This window comes from Salmo salar, chromosome 16 (assembly GCF_965601325.2).
Source record: "Salmo salar chromosome 16, fSalSal1, whole genome shotgun sequence".
Lineage (NCBI taxonomy): Eukaryota > Metazoa > Chordata > Actinopteri > Salmoniformes > Salmonidae > Salmo > Salmo salar.
The window spans coordinates 30,116,705-30,134,967 of record NC_138306.1 but is presented as its reverse complement, the minus strand read 5'-3'; the positions used below and the strand labels follow the sequence as shown (position 1 = coordinate 30,134,967).

The window sequence follows — 18,263 nt, the reverse complement described above, 5'->3', positions numbered from 1 at the left end:
ACAGCAAAGGTAATCCAATTTTTCTAATAGTAATTCTGAGTTTAGGTGACCCCAAAGTTGGCGGATGTCAAATTAGCTAGCCATGATGGCCGAGCTATGTACTCAGTGTCACGACTCCTGCCGAGGTTGACTTCTCTCCCTGTTCGGGTGGCGCTCGGCGGTCGTCGTCACCGGCCTACTAGCTGCCACCGATCCCTTTTTCCTTTTCTGTTGGTTTTGTCTTTATTGGTTTTACCTGTGTCTCATTAGTGTTTAGTTAGGTATTTAAGCCCGTTTCCCCACCTGTTCTGTGTGCGGGCTTATTTCTGTTGTTCACTGTGTTTCGTGTAGTGGTACATGTTTTTGGATCTTGTGTTTTTTGGATTACACCCTGTTGTTGTTTCTTGGGTGTATATTCTTTTGACGGTGCATTTCATTAAAGCCCGATAGCAAACACTCCTGTTTCCTGCGCCTGACTCCACACCCACTACAGTAAGCGTTACACTCAGAATATTGCAAAATGTGCTTTCGCCGAAAAGCTATTTTAAAATCGGACATAGCGATTGCATAAAGGAGTTCTGTATCTATAATTCTTAAAATAATTGTTATGTATTCTGTCAACGTTTATCGTGAGTAATTTAGTAAATTCACCGGAAGTTTTCGGTGGGTATGCTAGTTCTGAACATCACATGCTAATGTAAAAAGCTGTTTTTTTTATATAAATATGAACTTGATTGAACAAAACATGCATGTATTGTATAACATGATGTCCTAGGAGTGTCATCTGATGAAGATCATCAAAGGTTAGTGCTGCATTTAGCTGTGGTTTGGGTTTATGTGACATATATGCTTGCTTGGAAAATGGCTGTGTGATTATTTGTGTCTATGTACTCTCCTAACATAATCTAATGTTTTGCTTTCGCTGTAAAGCCTTTTGGAAATCGGAAAACGTGGTTCGATTCAGGAGAAGTGTATCTATAAAATGGTGTAAAATAGTCCTATGTTTGAGAACTTTGAATTATGACATTTTGTGGTTTTAAATTTGGCGCTCTGATTTGTCACTGGCTGTTGAATAGGTTAGGACGATTTCGTCCCACCTCCCCTAGAGAGGTTAAAATCTGACACCGCGATTGCATAAAGGAGTTCTGTATATATAATTCTTAAAATAATTGTTATGTATTTTGTGAACGTTTATCATGAGTAATTTAGTAAATTCACCGGAAGTTTTTGGTGGGTATGCTAGTTCTGAACATCACATGCTAATGTAAAAAGCTGTTTTTTCATATAAATATGAACTTGATTGAACAAAACATGCATGTATTGTATAACATAATGTCCTAGGAGTGTCATCTGATGAAGATCATCAAAGGTTAGTGCTGCATTTAGCTGTGGTTTGGGTTTATGTGACATATATGCTTGCTTGGAAAATGGCTGTGTGATTATTTGTGTCTATGTACTCTCATAACAATCTAATGTTTTGCTTTCGCTGTAAAGCCTTTTTGAAATTCGGACAATGTGGTTAGATTAACGAGAGTCTTATCTTTAAAATGGTGTAAAATAGTTGATTGTTTGAGAAAATTGAATTGTGGTATTTTAGTTGGTTTTGTATTTCGCGCCGTGTGATGCCATTGGCTGTTGGCTAGGGGTTCCACAGGCGGAACGGGGTTCCGCTAGCGGAACGTCTGTCCTCAACAGGTTAACAAAAAGCTTAAAAAGCTTCAACAGCCGTTGAAAAACTTGGCGAACGTGTTGCTGGTGAGCCTCAGGGTCCTTGGAAAAAATCAGGCTGTCATCTAAATAGACATAAACGAAGCGTCCAATCACATCCCTCAGAACATCATTGACTAGGTTCTGGAAAACAACAGGGGCGTTAGTCAGACCAAAAGGCATGATCAAATACTCAAAGTGATCCAGTGGTGTGTTGAATGCAGTCTTCCACTCGTCCCCCTCTCTTATGCGGATAAGGTGGTAGGCATTCCGGAGGTCGAGTTTGGTAAACACCATGGCACCATGGAGGGGAGCAAAAGCAGAGCTGATGAGGGGCAAGGGGTAATTGTTCTTTACTGTTTTATTATTCAGCCCACGGATGTCTATGCACGGCCTCAGGGACCCATCCTTCTTCAAAGAAAAACCCAGCACCCACCGGGGAGGAAGATGGCTTGATAAGTCCTGCAGCCAGAGAATCCTGGATGTACCTCTCCATAGCCTATTGCTCGGGCGAGAGAGGTTAAATAACCGGCTACTGGGAAGAGGATGGAGGTCAATGGGGCAGTCGTATGGCCGATGAGGCGGCAGAGACAGGGCGTGGTGCTTGCTGAACACAGGAGCTAGATCGTGATACTCGGAGCAACTGATGACAGGTCTGGAGGTTTTGGAATCGACTGGGGCACAGACAAGGCAGGGGCAAGGCCAGAATGTAGACAATTTGAGTGACAAAATGAACTCCAAGTGGTTACCTTTCCGGTGGTCCAGTCAATCTGTGGGTTGTGTAGCTTTAACCATGGATGGCCAAGAACCAGGGGGGAGTAAGGACAGTCGATTATGTGGAAACGCAGGTTGACAGGGACATTTCTCTCACAGACTAGGGCGAGGACCTGTATGTTGAGAGCGTTGCATCGAGGGGTGAATCGAGTGGGACAGTGTCCAGGCCCAACTGAGTAATGACACCTCGGTCCAGGAAGCTCTCGTCGGCGCCCGAATCAATGAGAGCAGACAGAGGGAAAGCCTGGCTCTGCCACACAAGGTTGCCTTCAAGCAGGCGTCTGGGGGAAGATGGGCAGGCAATTTGGCTCAACAGTATATCCCCCACTACTACCAAGCCCCCTCTTTTGATGGACCCAGGGAAGTGAAGACAAAGTGACCAACCTGGCCACAGTATAGGCAGCTCCTAGCGCCGATGCGCCGCTGCCTTTTTCTGGAGAGATGGGCCCGGCCGAGCTGCATGGGTTCAGGATCAGGAAGAGCCTTGGAAAGGGATGCAGTTGGAGAAGGAGGACAAGGCGCTGAAGCAGATGTTATGGTGCATGCAACCCTACCTACTCTCTCCCTCCGTCGCTCAAGGAGACGGTTGTCAATGCAGGTGGTGAGAGAGATGAGTTCATCGAGTTCATCAGGCTCATCCCTGGACACCAACTCATCCTTGATGGTCTCAGTGAGTGCGGTCTGGAATGCTCCCTGAAGGGCCTCCTCATTCCAGCCGCTCTCACCGGCGAGGGTGTGAAACTCACATGCCATCTCAGCAACACTATGAAGGCCTTGACGGAAGGACAGGAGTCGTTTAGCGGCATCCTTACCACAGACCGGGTGGTCGAAGACTTTCTTCATCTCCTCCGTGAATCTGGATTAGGAGAAGCAGATGGTGTACTATCTCTCCCACACCGCCGTGGCCCAGGAAAGCGCTGCTCCACGGAGACAGCCAATCAGGAAGGAAATCTTGGTCCGTTCGCTAGCATAAGAGTAGGGCTGTTGCTCAAATACTAGTGAACATTGTACTAAAAAGACTCTGCAAGCTCTGAGGTTGCCATCGTAGCGCTCGGGAGTCGGAACAAACGGCAAAAGGACTTGGGACTGGTTGTGAGCTCTGGGCGAAGGTTTGGCCCTGTAGGTCAGACAGGCTGCGTGAAAACTCCTTGATGTGCTCCAGAAGGGCTTTCAGGGCTTGGTCATGTTGCTCAAGCAGGGCGCCTTGGCCAGCAAGGGTTTGGTGGAGAGGATCTGAGTCGGCTGGGTTCATCTCTTTGGCCAAATCGTACTGTTACACGGAGTGGAACAGGGAAACCCAAGAGAAGACTCAGACGAGGAGACGGGGATGAAGTAACCAAGGTATTTATTAAAACACAGGGGGAAGATGGAGTGCAGGCCAGGGAAAGCTCGGGCGGGTTGCAGGAAACCAGGTGCGGAGGCTGAGGCTGGAGCGAGAAGGGTTGGGACAGGGTAAGCAGGGCCGGAGGGGAATCCAAGGGAGCAGTAGAGTGGGGAATCCAGGGCAGAGTAGAAGGATGAGGAGACATGGGACTGGAGACAGGAACCAGAGTCAGAGCGGGCAGAACTGTAGCGGAGAAGAAAACCGTGTCAGGCAAGGAAAACAGGCACAATCACACATCAGAGAGAGAGAGGGAGAGAGCACTGGGGGAGTGGCGGCAGGTCAAGGAGACACAGGATGAGCAGTAGAGGGCGTGGCAGGAGAAGATGTAACACCTGGTATGGCAACTGCTCAGCCTCCGACCACAAGGCACTACAGAGGGTAGTGCGTACGGCCAAGTACATCACCAGGACCAAGCTTCCTGCCATCCAGGACTTCTATACCAGGCGGTGTCAGAGGAAGGCCCTAAAAATTGTCAAAGACTCCAGCCACCCTAGTCATAGACTGTTCTCTCTGCTACTGCACGGCAAGCGGTACTGGAGCGCCAAGTCTAGGTCCAAGAGGCTTCTAAACAGCTTCTACCCCCAAACCATAAGACTCCTGAACAGCTAATCAAATGGCTACCCTCTGTTATTATTTATGCCTAGCCACTTTAATAACCCTACCTGCATGTACATAATTACCTCAATTACCTCAATACCGGTGCCCCCGCACATTGACTCTGAACTGGTACCCCCTGTATATAGCCCCCTATTGTTATTTACTGCTGCTCCTTAATTATTTGTTTTTCTTATATCTTACTTTTTGGCGTTTTTTCTTAAAACTGCATTATTGGTTAAGGGCTTGTAAGTAAGCATTTCACTGTAAGGTCTACACCTGTTGTATTTGGAGCATGTGACAAATACAATTCGATTTGATTTTAAATAGAATGTTTGGATCCTGTATATTTGACTGTGATACTTTATGTGGTTGTCTCACCTATCTATTTTAAGATGAATCCATTTACTGTAAGACGTTCTGGATAAGAGCATCTGCTAAATCACTAAAATGTCAAATGTAAATATTTTACATACAGATCTCATATTACTGTATTATTACAAAAAAATATAATAATATTGACGTCACAAATGTATAATTTGGTACATTTCTTCATAAAAAAAAAAGTTATTTAAAACCTAGCAGTACTACTCATTTATTTGAGCGTTAAGCTGATATATAGCATTTTGCACAAGAAACCATCAAGGATACATTTGAAACAAATACGTCTGTCATTGAACAACCCCATACCATGATTAGATAGTGAAAAAACACACTCATCTCTTTCATAATATCTTTAAACAATAAAAGCTAATTTACCAACATTTCAGAAAATGTATAGCGTTTTGGAATGAAACTCTGCAAATGTATCCTAACAGCCTACATCCTACTGGAGAAATGTTCATGTTGGAGGAGCACTCAATGTCTTCTAAAGTTCTACTGAATGAGTGAAGATAACGCAGCATCGAACATAATTTGAACATGAACATAAGATTCAATTTCTTTGAATAATGCATTTTCACATCTAGATAACACGTGTATAGTGTCACAGAAATCATGAACAAAACGAATGAGAAACACCGCTATACTTACCCAATTTCTTCCTGGACTTCAGCAATGATCAGAAATACGACCAGCAGTGTTACAATTCCAAACATCAATGTTCGGAATTCTAAGTGCATGACTGAGAAGGCTGCAGAACTAATCCAAGCGACAAAAATCTAAATCGATTGAATACATTATCCTTTTAATCGCCGAAATTTATAGATTTTACTCGATTATCTCCACCAATATTCTTCAATGTTAATCTTGAACGAAGACCATTTGTCTCGGAACAAATCCCAGGTTGTTATATTTTTATAACGTATTTTTTTCTCTTCCTTTTTCTCAACGGCAGCGGCACTGTTTTCATCCTCACCTCAATTCTCCAGTCAAACTTTGAAAGATTGTGCTTGAAACTACATTGCGATTCAAGATACGAACAGTATGGACAATACCATAAACCTTAAAGGTACAGGCACTTTATGGCTTTCTACAGTAGGGTAGCCCATGGCTGCTCTTTGAGGCTTTAGGCTAGGCTGCTAGTGGATGCTATCTATTACCTTTGTCTGATCATCATTGAATTGGAACTCACTATTGCTGCATGACTTTGATAACCAGGTTCAAAGGACCATCAGGCATTAGTAGGCTAACATATGTCATCAAATGAATATTCACCTTCTATATTCAACCATTCACCATGTGAATAGCATTATAATAGACACAGAATAATATAATCTGTCATTGGTGCCATTGTGAGATCAGGTTTGTTGAGATAATGTTAAAAAAAAATCTAATTTTGTATCATAAAGAAGTTTACTGGGTAGCCTTCTGGTTTCATCATATCATAAATTGTCCTTTGAATAGCTTACTGTCCTGTCTGAGTTGTATTACTGGCCTTGCTCCAATATGATCAATGCAAAACCTTTCAGTTTTCAACTGCCTGGTTGTCTTGTATTATTTATAGTCATGTTGAGTCAGTAAAAATGTCCTTTGTCAGTCAGATGGTAGGGTGAGAGATTGAAGACTTAAGAGAGGAATTAAATAGAGCAGGTTCTCAAATCATATGCATTTGCATATACATTTGGTCACTTTACTGGCTCAGCGTACTGGTACTCTGTATTTGATTTATTTCATAAACCAATAGTGCTCTTTCAGCACAGCATTCCAATAAATCTGTAAAGTGACATTGGAAATGGATTGCTCCATAAAACCTTTTAAGGATTTTGTTGCATGGAGTGATATGGGCTGTGATACTGAGGTAAATGAATAGGATTTTTCTACAACTGTGAGTCAGCACAACCACATCCTGCAAGTATATCTAAAAGACCGACAAAAAGCGTCTCCAAATCATTCTAAATGTTCAGCATTCTGATATCAGCAGACAGCCTGTCAATACCGCACCACCTCCGTTTCTCTGTCTGGTTTTGCTTCAAGTCCAGCACTTTGAACACAAGCAATATAATATATTCAGCTGTTGTCTGTTATGCAGTGGGAACAACAACACTGACCTTGATTTAAAGTCTGTTATAAAATATATTATATTTCATCCTGTCATAAGATTAAGGACAAAACAATAAATTGATGTGTAAAATGCACAATCACTCAAGCTGAGCCAGGTTGATTTTTCAACAGCACCTACTTGGCAGACTCCCAAACAACACTTTTAGAGTGATCAGTTTGTATGCATCAAAGTCAAGAACATGTATTGGGTAGCAACAAATGTTTGCAATCAGGGATGTGGGGGGGAGTAACTGTTGGGGAGTAATTGTTTGCAGAGTTATTCTAAACAACAAAGTAATCTCAAGTTTGTCGTATAAATTCAACGTTTTGTTGTAGGATAGTGGCTTGTTAATGGGAACTCTATACAAATGAGCTCATCAGCTCAGAGCAGTGCATGGTGGAGTAGCAGCTGTTTAATGTGGAGGGAATTTCCGAATTAATTAGCCTCATTCTGAAAAATGAAACTGAGTCAAAAGATTGAAATAGAAATGAAACGATCTTAATGCAACCAGAGCAACTTTCATGGCTGACCTAGAGTACAGCTACTTGATTTCATTGTATCATCGTCCTAGCTGTTGACAATTAAAATGGTCAAGGAGATACAGCAGTAAGCATCTTACATGTCAGCTGTACCTGTGTGACATAACCCTGGCTACAGCCAAGGGCTGCTGTAGGGATTAAAGATGTGGATTAGTTGTGTCCTCATTAAAAGACTTGCTGTCTCTTTTAATGTGTGTAAACATTAAAAGATGTTTGGAATCACATGCTTTGGGATTTAAAATGGAGCAAAAAGGGCTGTCCAGATGAGATTAACTTGATGTGTGTTTTTGAAGTCAGTGACAGTATATTGCAGGGATTCTTCTTATTCTCTGTGCATCTTGTGGGAACTTGAACTAACTAAATAAATAACTTAAGGCATTGTAGCTAAGGACAGGTCATTTTGTTGCCTACCAGTACACCATGTACCAGCTCAACATTCTTGAACCCCATGTTTGAATCATGTTTAGAACCTGTTTGAATCCCAAAACACTCATAGACTAAAGAACTGCTTGAGGGGGCTGAACTTGGCTAAATTAATGAGATTCATGGATCTGTTTTCCAAGTGAGGAGAGAAATGCCAGTAACACAAAGCATCAAGTGAATATCCAGCACTGTCTACTGCAATTTCACATTTTCTCTGCTCAGTCTCCATTGTCTATCACGCATGTCTATCCAATTGTATTCCAGGGGGCAATAGGCATTCATTTCTTCAACTGTAGCCTTTAGACCACATCTGATTTCATGAAGCCCATGGCTCTAAAGCAGACTTGGATTCAAAAACCAGCAATAACAAATGCAGTATATCTTTTTTGTAACTTTTGTTTTGACTTTATTTATCGCCCAAACCACATTCTGTAGCGAAAAACAGAGTGAGGAGTTTTTCTTTACATCGCAAAAGTCAAATACTGTTTACAGAATTGTTTGTGGGCCATATCTCAACTATGCAAACCTCTCTGAAATCAATCTCTGTGTCACGTCCTGACCAGTAAAGAGGTTATTTGTTATTGTAGTTTGGTCAGGACGTGGCAGGGGGTGTTTGTTTTATGTGTTTCGTTTTTTGGGGGGTATGTTCTATGTTAGTCTATTTCTGTGTCTAGTTATTCAATTTCTATGCTTAGTTTATTGGGTTGACCTTCAATTGGAGGCAGCTGTTCCTCATTGCCTCTAATTGAAGGTCCTATTTAATAGGGGTATTATTTTCATGGGTTTTTGTGGGTAGTTGTTCCGTAAGTGTAGTAGTTGTTCCGTAAGTGTAGCTGTGTGCCTCACAGGACTGTTTTCGCGTCGTTGTTTTGATTAAGTGTTTGTTTTGGTTTTTCTTCATAATAAAGAAGATGAGCATACACATTCCCGCTGCGCCTTGGTCCCCATCTTTACGACGAACGTGACACTCTGACCTCTACCGTAACCCAATTAACATCAACCTCTCTTTTTTTAAATGTCACCCAGTCAACCTCCATTGGGCCAAAATATAAACATTATTTTGAATATGAACGCCTGAATTTAAGTGTGATGCTAAAAATTATAATTCATCCTTATGTTTTGTTTGCACTTTGCAGTTTGAAACTGTCATGTTTTGTGATGCTGTGTTTGATTCACAAGGGGAAGCATTCATTTGTTTAATAGCACTGGTTGGGATGAACAAGCCTGGAGACAGAGGCTGATCGTGCATGGGTTTTACTTTCAAAATAAGTTTTGTTTGAAGAAGGATAATTGCGTTTGTGGGGCTTTGGTGTGTTTAGCATCCCGAGTGTGATACATGTGGAGGAGTGTGTTAGGAATCTGAGGTGTCTATGATGCTGGAACCAATAGCATTGTTATTCATGAGCCTCTCTCCTTTATTGAAGTGTCTCACTGTGCGGTCTGACACAATGGTGGCTAAAACCCACAGTAGAGAAATTAACAATCTATATCAACAATTGGTTGTAATTACCAAAATGTGGATTGTTGTTGTTGTTGCTGCAATCAGTTGCTTTTAGCAGTGAACTGTAATTTGAGAATATGATGAATTTTGTTCAAGGTAACACTGTGAGTGCACTCCTATAGCTCTTGAAATTTGTCCTGTATGTTCCTATATATTTTGAAGCTCTTACAAATGATAATTACATTGTGATCTTTGATTATGAAAACACTTGCCATAGCAGAAAAAAATTGTTAATTAATGTAATTATCAGATCAAATTGGGTGATTGAATGAATTGTGTATGTGTAAAAAATACTAAAAACCAAGATAAAAGTTTGTTTGAAAAATATCCTGAAGATGAAATAGAATTATTTATTTATTTTTTTTGGGGGGGGGGGATTTGCAATCATAAAAGGCCTGGAACTACTTCAATAGACTAGACTTGAGGGATAGACTTCTGCTACATTACAGAGGCAGTAGTTTGATTTATAAAATGTTTTACAGTAGTATGTACTTTCACAAACTAGAGGTGCAGGTCTTTGGAGAAATTAGCCTCAACGATGAATCCCCAAATGAATGATGTGCAGTGTGATACAATGGCCTAGCAGCTGATGGATCACCACACACACACACGTACACACACACACACACACACACACACACACACACACACACACACACACACACACACACACACACACACACACACACACACACACACACACACACACACACACACACACACTGTTTAGAAACATTTTCAATTTCTCAGAGACCATATTATTCTACAGTGTTGGATGTCCACAGTGTTGGTTGTCCATTGTAATCCTTGATTGCATCCTTGATTGTATGCAGTTGTTTACTGTGGTACAAAGCCAATGGTTTACACCTGAGGGAAAAAGCAAGATATCTGTCAGCAGGACAAAAGAGCTATTCCTTCCTGTCGATTCTTACATGAAAACACTTTATCTTAACCCAAAGCAAATGTGTGTGTGTGTAGAACCAATGACAAATTACTGAATCCAATGCTTTACAGATCCAATGGTAACAGTGTTGTGTTCAATACTTATCTGTGTATTGCAGTCTGACTATAACCCTATTTTCCTATGGGTCTGGTCTTGTTTGTCGTTGATAGGGATGACAGGAATTGATGATAGTGACAGTTTGCGCTATAAATATAATTAGAGTTTGTACTCCAGGGAGTAACAAATCCACAGATGATGCAATCTCTATTGCACTCTACACTGCCCTTTCACACCTGGACAAAAGGCGCACCTATGTTAGAATGCTATTCATTGACTACAGCTCAACGTTCAACACCATAGTGCCATCAAAGCTCATCACTAAGCTAAGGACCCTGGGACTGAACACCTCCCTCTGCAACTGGATCCTGGACATCCTGACAGGCCGCCCCCAGGTGGTAAGGGTAATAACTCTACCTACATGTACATATTACCTCAATTACCTCGACATATTGACTCTGTACCGGTACCCCCGTATATAGCCCTGCTATTGTTATTTTACTGCTGCTCTTTAATTATTTGTTATTCTAATCTCTTTTTAGGTATTTGCTAAGAACTGCATTGTTGTTTAAAGGCTTGTCGTGTCTTGAACTATAATTAATGTGAAGACCGTTATATTATCAAATCACTTCTCTATGTGTAATTGTTACGTGATTAAACTAATCATGTAAACATGAATTAACTAGGAAGTTGGGGCACCACAGGAAAATGTTGTTTAAAGAGTTACTATTTCCCGATTTTTTTTCCCGTCACTTATTAATATATTACCTCATCAGTCATATTCTGAATGTCGCAAACTCTTGGATATCTGCACGAACCCCAGCATAAATTATGAATCAACGGCATACCAATTGGCTTAATTATTTATTTACTACTAACTAAATAATCACACAGAAGTACATAAACACACACAGGATAGGCTATGCATTGGTTACTATCATGATACAATGAAAACTCCCTAGTGGACTAAACTGAAATAACAGCTTGTTATATCAAATGAAAAGGGAGGGGCAGGTAAGAAAGAGCGGGAAAAAAGACAAAGGACTCCACTGTCGTACACACAGCTGTTAAATAGGCTTATGGAAATGCTAATACTTTGCACATGAACATCCGCTCATTTGGAAAGAAATAGCAAATCATATTTTATTGGTCACATACACATGGTTAGCAGATGGTAATGTGAGTGTAACGTAATGCTTGTGCTTCTAGTTCCAACAGTGCAGTAATAACTAACATATAATATAACAATTCCCAACAACTACCTAATACACACAAATCTAACAAGTAATCTAACAATTCCCAACAACTACCTAATACACACAAATCTAACAAGTAATCTAACAATTCCCCAACAACTACCTAATACACACAAATCTAAAGGGGTGAATGAGAATATGTACATATAAATACATGGATGAGCGATGGCCGAGCGGCATAGGCAAGGTGCAGTAGATGGTATAAAATACAGTATATACATGTGATATGAGTAATGTAAGATATGTAAACATTATTAAAGTGGAATTATTTAAAGTGACGATGTTTAAAGTGACTAGTGAGCCATTTATTAAAGTGTCAGGTGATTGGGTCTCAATACAGTATATACATGTGATATGAGTGATGTAAGATATGTAGACATTATTAAAGTGGCATTATTTAGAGTGGCATTGTTTACAGTGACTAGTAATCCATTTATTAAAGTGTCCAGTGATCGGGGCTCAATGTGGGCAGCAGCCTCTCTGAGTTAGTGATTGCTGTTTAGCAGTCTGATGGCGTTGAGATGGCCTTGAGAAGCTGTTTCTCAATCTCTCGGTCCCAGCTTTGTTGCACCTGTACTGACCTCGCCTTCTGGATGATAGCGGTGTGAACAGCCGGTGGCTCGGGTGGTTGTTGTCCTTGATGATCTTTTTGGCCTTCCTGTTACATCAGGTGCTGTAGGTGTCATGGAGGGCAGGTAGTTGGCCCCCGGTGATGCGTTGTGCAGACCACACCACCCTCTGGAGAGCCTTGAAGTTGAGGGCGGTGCAGTTGCCGTGCCATGCTGTGATACAGCCCGACAGGATTCTCTCGTTTGTGCATCTGTAAAAGTTTGTCAGGGTTTTGGGTGGCAAGCCAAATTTCTTCAGCCTCCTGAAGTTGAAGAGGCGCTGTTGCGCCTTCTTCACCACACTGTCTGTGTGGGTGGACCATTTCAGTCTGTCTGTGATGTGTACGCCCAGGAACTTAAGACTTTCCACCTTCTCCACTGCTGACCCTTCGATGTGGATAGGGGGGTGCTCCCTCTGCTGTTTCCTGAAGTCCACGATCATCTCCTTTGTTTTGTTGATGTTTTGTGAGAGGTTGTTTTCCTGACACCACACTCAAAGTGCCCTCACCTCCTCTCTGTAGGCTGTCTCAATGTTGTTGGTGATCAAGCCCACTAGTGTTGTGTCATCCGCAAACTTGATGATTGAGTTGGAGGCGTGCATGGCCATGCAGTCGTGGGTGAACAGGGGGTACAGGAGAGGGCTGAGCATACACCCTTGTGGGGCCCCTGGGTTGAGGTTCAGTGAAGTGGAGATGTTGTCTCCTACCTTCACTACCTGGGGGCAGCCCTTCAGAAAGTCCAGGACCCAGTTGCACAGGGAGGGGTTGAGACCCAGGGCATCCAGCTTGATGATGAGCTTGGAGGGTACTATGGTGTTGAATGCTGAGCTGTAGTCAATGAACAGCATTCTTACATAGGTATTCTTTTTGTCCAGATGGGATAGGGCAGTGTGCAGTGCGTTGGAGATTGCATCATCTGTGGACCTGTTGGGGCAGTATTCAAACTGAAGTGGGTCTAGGGTGGCGGGTAAGGTAGCGGTGATATGCTCCTTGACTAGCCTCTCAAAGCACTTCATGATGACAGAAGTGAGTGCTACGGGGCGGTAGTCATTTAGTTCAGTTATCTTTGCCTTCTTCGGTACAGGAACAATGGTAGCCATCTTGAAACTTCTGGGGACAACAGACTGGGATAGGGAGCGATTAAATATGTCCGTAAACACACCAGCCAGCTGGTCTGCACATGCTCTGAGGACGCGGCTAGGGATGCCGTCTGGGCTAGCAGCCTAGCGAGTGTTAACATGTTTAAATGTTTTACTCACGTCAGCCACTGAGAAGGAGAGGGGGGGGGGAGGGAGCGCAGACTTTGTTAGCAAGCCGCAACGGTGGCACTGTGTTATCCTCAAAGCGGGCAAAGAAGGTGTTTAGTTTTTCTGGAAGCGTGACGTCGGTATCCGTGATGTGGCTGTTTTTGTTTTTGTAGTCTGTGATTTCCTGTAGACCCTGCCACATACGTCTCGTGTCTAAGCTATTGAATTTCGACTCTACCTTGTCACTGTACCGGCATTTCGCTTGTTTGATTGCGTTGCGGAGGGAATAACTACACTGTTTATATTCAGCCATATCACCAAACCTCTTTCCATAGTTAAATGCGGTGGATCGCGCTTTCAGTTTTTCGCGAATCCCGCCATCCATCCACCGTTTCTGGTTAGGGTAGGTTTTAATAGTCACAGTGGTTACGACATCTCCATTGCACTTATTTATAAATGCACTCACCGAGTCAGCGCATAGATCAATGTCGTTCTCTGAGGCTGACTGGAACATATTCCAGTCCGCGTGATAAAAACAATCTTGGAGCGTGGCTTCGATTGGTCATTCTTGCGTGGAATGGTTCTCGTCACTATTACATCCTGTTTGAGTTTCTGCCTATGAGCCGGGACAATCAAGATGGCGTCGTGGTCGGATTTGCCGAAGGGAGGGCGGGGGAGGGCTTTGTATGCATCGCAGAGGTTAGAGTAGCAGTGGTCGAGAGTATTAGCCCTATGTGTCGTGCAATCAATATGCTGTTAAAATTTAGGTAACATTGACCTCAAATTTGCTTTGTTAAAATCCCCAGCTACAATAAATGCAGCCTCCGGGTATATAGTTTACATAGAGTCGAGTGAAGTTCCTTGAGGGCCGTCTTGGTGTTCACTTGAGGGGGGGGGGGGGGGGGGGGGGGGGTGTACACAGCTGTGACTGTAATTGATGAGAATTCTCTTGGTAGGTAGAATGGCCGGCATTTGATTGTAAGGAATTGTAGGTCGGGTGAGCAGAAGGACTTGAGTTCCTGTGTTGTTATGATCGCACCATGAGTTGTTAATTATAAAGCAAACACCCCCGCCCTTCCTCTTCCCAGAGAAGTGTTTATCTCTGTCGGCGCGATGCATGGAAAAGCCTGGTAGCTGGACCGATTCCAACAACATATCCCGAGAGAGCCATGTTTCTATGAAACAGAGAATGTTACAGTCTCTAATGTCTCTCTGGAAGGCAACCCTTGCTCGAATTTCGTCTACCTTGTTGTCAAGAGATTGGACATTGGCAAGTAGTATACTCGGGAGTGGTGAGCGACGTGCCCGTTTACGAAGCCTGACCAGAAGACCGCTCCGTGTGCCCCTTCTGCATCGCCGCTGTTTTCGGTCAACTGCTGGGATTAGATCCATTGTACTTCGTGGTGGTTCGAAGAGAGGATCTGTTTCGGGAAAGTCGTATTCCTGGTTGTAATGTTGGTAAGTTGATGTTGCTCTTATATCCAATAGTTCTCCCCGGCTGTATGTAATAAGACTTAAGATTTCCTGGGGTAACAATGTAAGAAATAATACATAAAAAAACAAAACACTGCATAGTTTCCTAAGAACACGAAGCGAGGCGACCATCTCTGTCGGCGTCATCTTAATTTAAATAGGCCTGTCTGTAAACTAGTTGTAGCTTGTTCCCTTGTTCCCTTTGTTCTGGAAGTGTTTGTTATAGATATTATCGTTTGATAGGGAAAAGTTCTCCAGAATGGATCTTTCAAAGTACCACCCGTTGGTTCTCCTTCGCATTTACCAGACTAATTTACTTAAACAGCTGCAGAGACTGAATGTTCCTGTGTAGTCTTTAGTTTTGTAGAAATGTTCTTCTTCTCTGTTGAAAGTTTCAGAGTTCTAGCCATTATGTCCCTCTCAGCTCACGCTGTTGGTCTCGTTGGCCTAATGTAAATTTTGTCGGAAGTGGGTTTTATACACTTCTGGGAAAAGGGGGTTCCATGATGCCGATGTGGGCATGGCCATTGTCTTGGTTGAGACTTCATATGAAAAACAATTCTCTCATTTAGAAGGCTAACATCACATTACATCTTCTCACAAATAGTTTCATATTTAAACATATACGTTCCCCCACATTTGGATGTGACCCTGACAACTGGGAAATATATACATTCAGAGATACAGTTATGTTGTTAGACTGTCTTTAGTTACATCACAAACTATTAACAAATTCGACAGGATTGTTCTTTAAATACCCACAGACCATTCCAAATGTTTGGAATACAGAAATACTGTTTCATTATTCAACCTTTTGATGTTACCGGGCTCTGGCTGGGCCACTTAAGGACATTCAGAGACTTGTCCCGAAGCCACTCCTGCGTTGTCTTGGCTGTGTGCTTAGGGTCGTTGTCCTGTTGGAAGGTAAACCTTCTCCACAGTCTGAGGTCCTGAGCGCTCTGGAGCAGGTTTTCATCAAGGATCTCTATGTACTTTGCTCCGTCCATCTTTCCCTCGATCCTGACTAGTCTCCCAGTCCTTCCGCAGAAAAACATCCCCACAGCATGATGCTGCCACCACCCTGTTTCACCATAGGGATGGTGCCAGGTTTCCTCCAGATGTGGCGCTTGGCATTCAGGCCAAAGAGTTCAATCTTGGTTTCATCAAACCAGAGAATCTTGTTTCCCATGTTCTGAGAGTCCTTTAGATGCTGTCATGTGCCTTTTACTGAGGAGTGGCTCCCTTCTAGCCACTCTACCATAAAGGCCTGACTGTCACCTCCCTAACCAAGGCCCTTCTCACCAGATTGCTCAGTTTGTCTTGGTGGTTCCAAATGTCTTCCATTTAAGAATGATGGAAGCCACTGTGTTCTTGGGGACCTTCAATGCTTCAGAATTGTTTTGGTACCCTTCCCCAGGTCTGTGCCTCGACACAATCCTGTCTCTGTGCTCGACGGACAATTCCTTCGACCTCATGGCATGGTTTTTGCTCTGACATGCACTGTCAAATGTGGGACCTTATATAGACAGGTATGTGTCTTTCCAAATAATGTCCAATCAATTTAATTTACCACAGGTGGACTCCAATCAAGTTGTAGAAACATCTCAAGTTGATCAATGGAAATAGGATGCACCTGAGCTCAATTTCGATTCTCATTGCAAAGGGTCTGAATACTTATTTCTGTTTTTAATTTTTAATACAGTTGCAAAAATGTCTAAAAACCTGTTTTCCCTTTGTCATTATGTGGTATTGTGTGTAGATGTTGGGGTATTGCTGAGGATGTTTTATTTATTTAATCCATTAAGGCTGTAACACAGAATAAGGCTGTAACACTTCAACATGTGGAAAAAGTGCTTTCAGATTTGCAATATACAGATTAATCTAAAAATGCATTAGGGCTGCAAGAAATATTTGATACTAAGGAGAGAAAGACAGGAAACAGAGGGAAAGCATAATACATCCTTGATAAATCACCAATAATTGAATGTCAGTCTCAAGATGCTGCAAAATCAAACCAGGCAAATCATTTTGCTTTGTTTATCTATATGTGTGTGTGTGTGTGTGTGTGTGTGTGTGTGTGTGTGTGTGTGTGTGTGTGTGTGTGTGTGTGTGTGTGTGTGAGAGAAAGCGTCATCAAACACATCCCATAATGTTACAATCTTTGCAATGTTCTACGACTTCCTCTGTTATTATTTTCATTATCAAGGGCTATCAAATAAGGGCTATCAAAGAAGAACTATTAACATGCACACACTGAAATTGTGAGGCCATTTTGTAGCACAATGTTTTTCTGCTTTAAAGATAGAGGCACAATACTGCACACACGGGACACATGGAAAGTCTCCAACTTAAACGTAGAGGGATGTGAAGACTATTTGTCCTGTTTCCTCTAGCCAGAGGAGTGGAGAGCCAGGTGGGCTAATAGATCCTGTCTGTGTCCTGTCCTACTGTTTTGCCAAACGCTCTGATGGCTACACTTTAAAAAAATACGCTATCTAGAACACAGGAGGCTGCTGAGGGGAGGGTTCATAATAGCGTCTGGAATGGAGTGGATGGAATGGTATCAAACACATGGAAAACATGTTTGGTGAGTTCGACACCATACTATTTATAGCGTTCCAGCCATTACTATGAGCCCGTCCTCCCAAATTAAGGTGCCACTAACCTCGTGTGATCTAGAATCTAAAATGGTTCTTTGGCTGTCCACATAGGAGAACCCTTTGAATAAGCATGTTTGGTTCCAGGTAGAACCCTTTTGGGTTTAACGTAGGGTTCTACGTGGAACCAAAAAGGGTTCTCCTATGGGGACAGCCAAAGAAACCTTTTGGAGTGTGTAGAGTGTAGAGTGTGTAGAGTGATGATTAGCTCTAAGCCTCCTGCCTTGCATTCTCTTCCCCTCCACCAGTGTTAACTCAGTTCATCTGCAATGGCTCAAAATAGAATCTAAGCCATATCAATAATAACTGTAATCTATTTACCAAGCTGATCAGATAAAAGCACTGTGCAATTGTCCATTCACATTTTCAAAAGACACTCAGCATACACCAAGTACAAAGTACCAATAGGTCATACATATGCTCTGGGAAGCTATTAAATATATTCTGACAAACTGAAATCAATCACTACACCTGTATTTTAATCATTTTAGGACCTGGACATCAGAATAAAGAGGGCTGATTTCTGAGTGCTTTAGACACATATTAAATATACAGATCATTCATTTCTCTGCCTAAGCATACAGTGCATGTCAGTACATACATTTTCTCTGTAAAGAAATAAAGTGAAAATGACACCATG

At 42.4% G+C, this 18,263-nt stretch overlaps 1 protein-coding gene across 1 annotated transcript in view; it reads right to left on the bottom strand.

The window, feature by feature from the left end:
* Positions 1 to 5,956, bottom strand: part of st8sia2 (ST8 alpha-N-acetyl-neuraminide alpha-2,8-sialyltransferase 2) — a 43,674-nt gene extending 37,718 nt beyond the window's left edge. The window contains exon 1 of the mRNA XM_014149133.3: positions 5,471 to 5,956. Within this exon, the coding sequence (XP_014004608.2) occupies positions 5,471 to 5,559 (89 nt within the window). The 5' untranslated portion in view covers positions 5,560 to 5,956. The remainder of the gene's footprint in view (positions 1 to 5,470) is intronic.
* Positions 5,957 to 18,263: the final 12,307 nt, after the last annotated feature.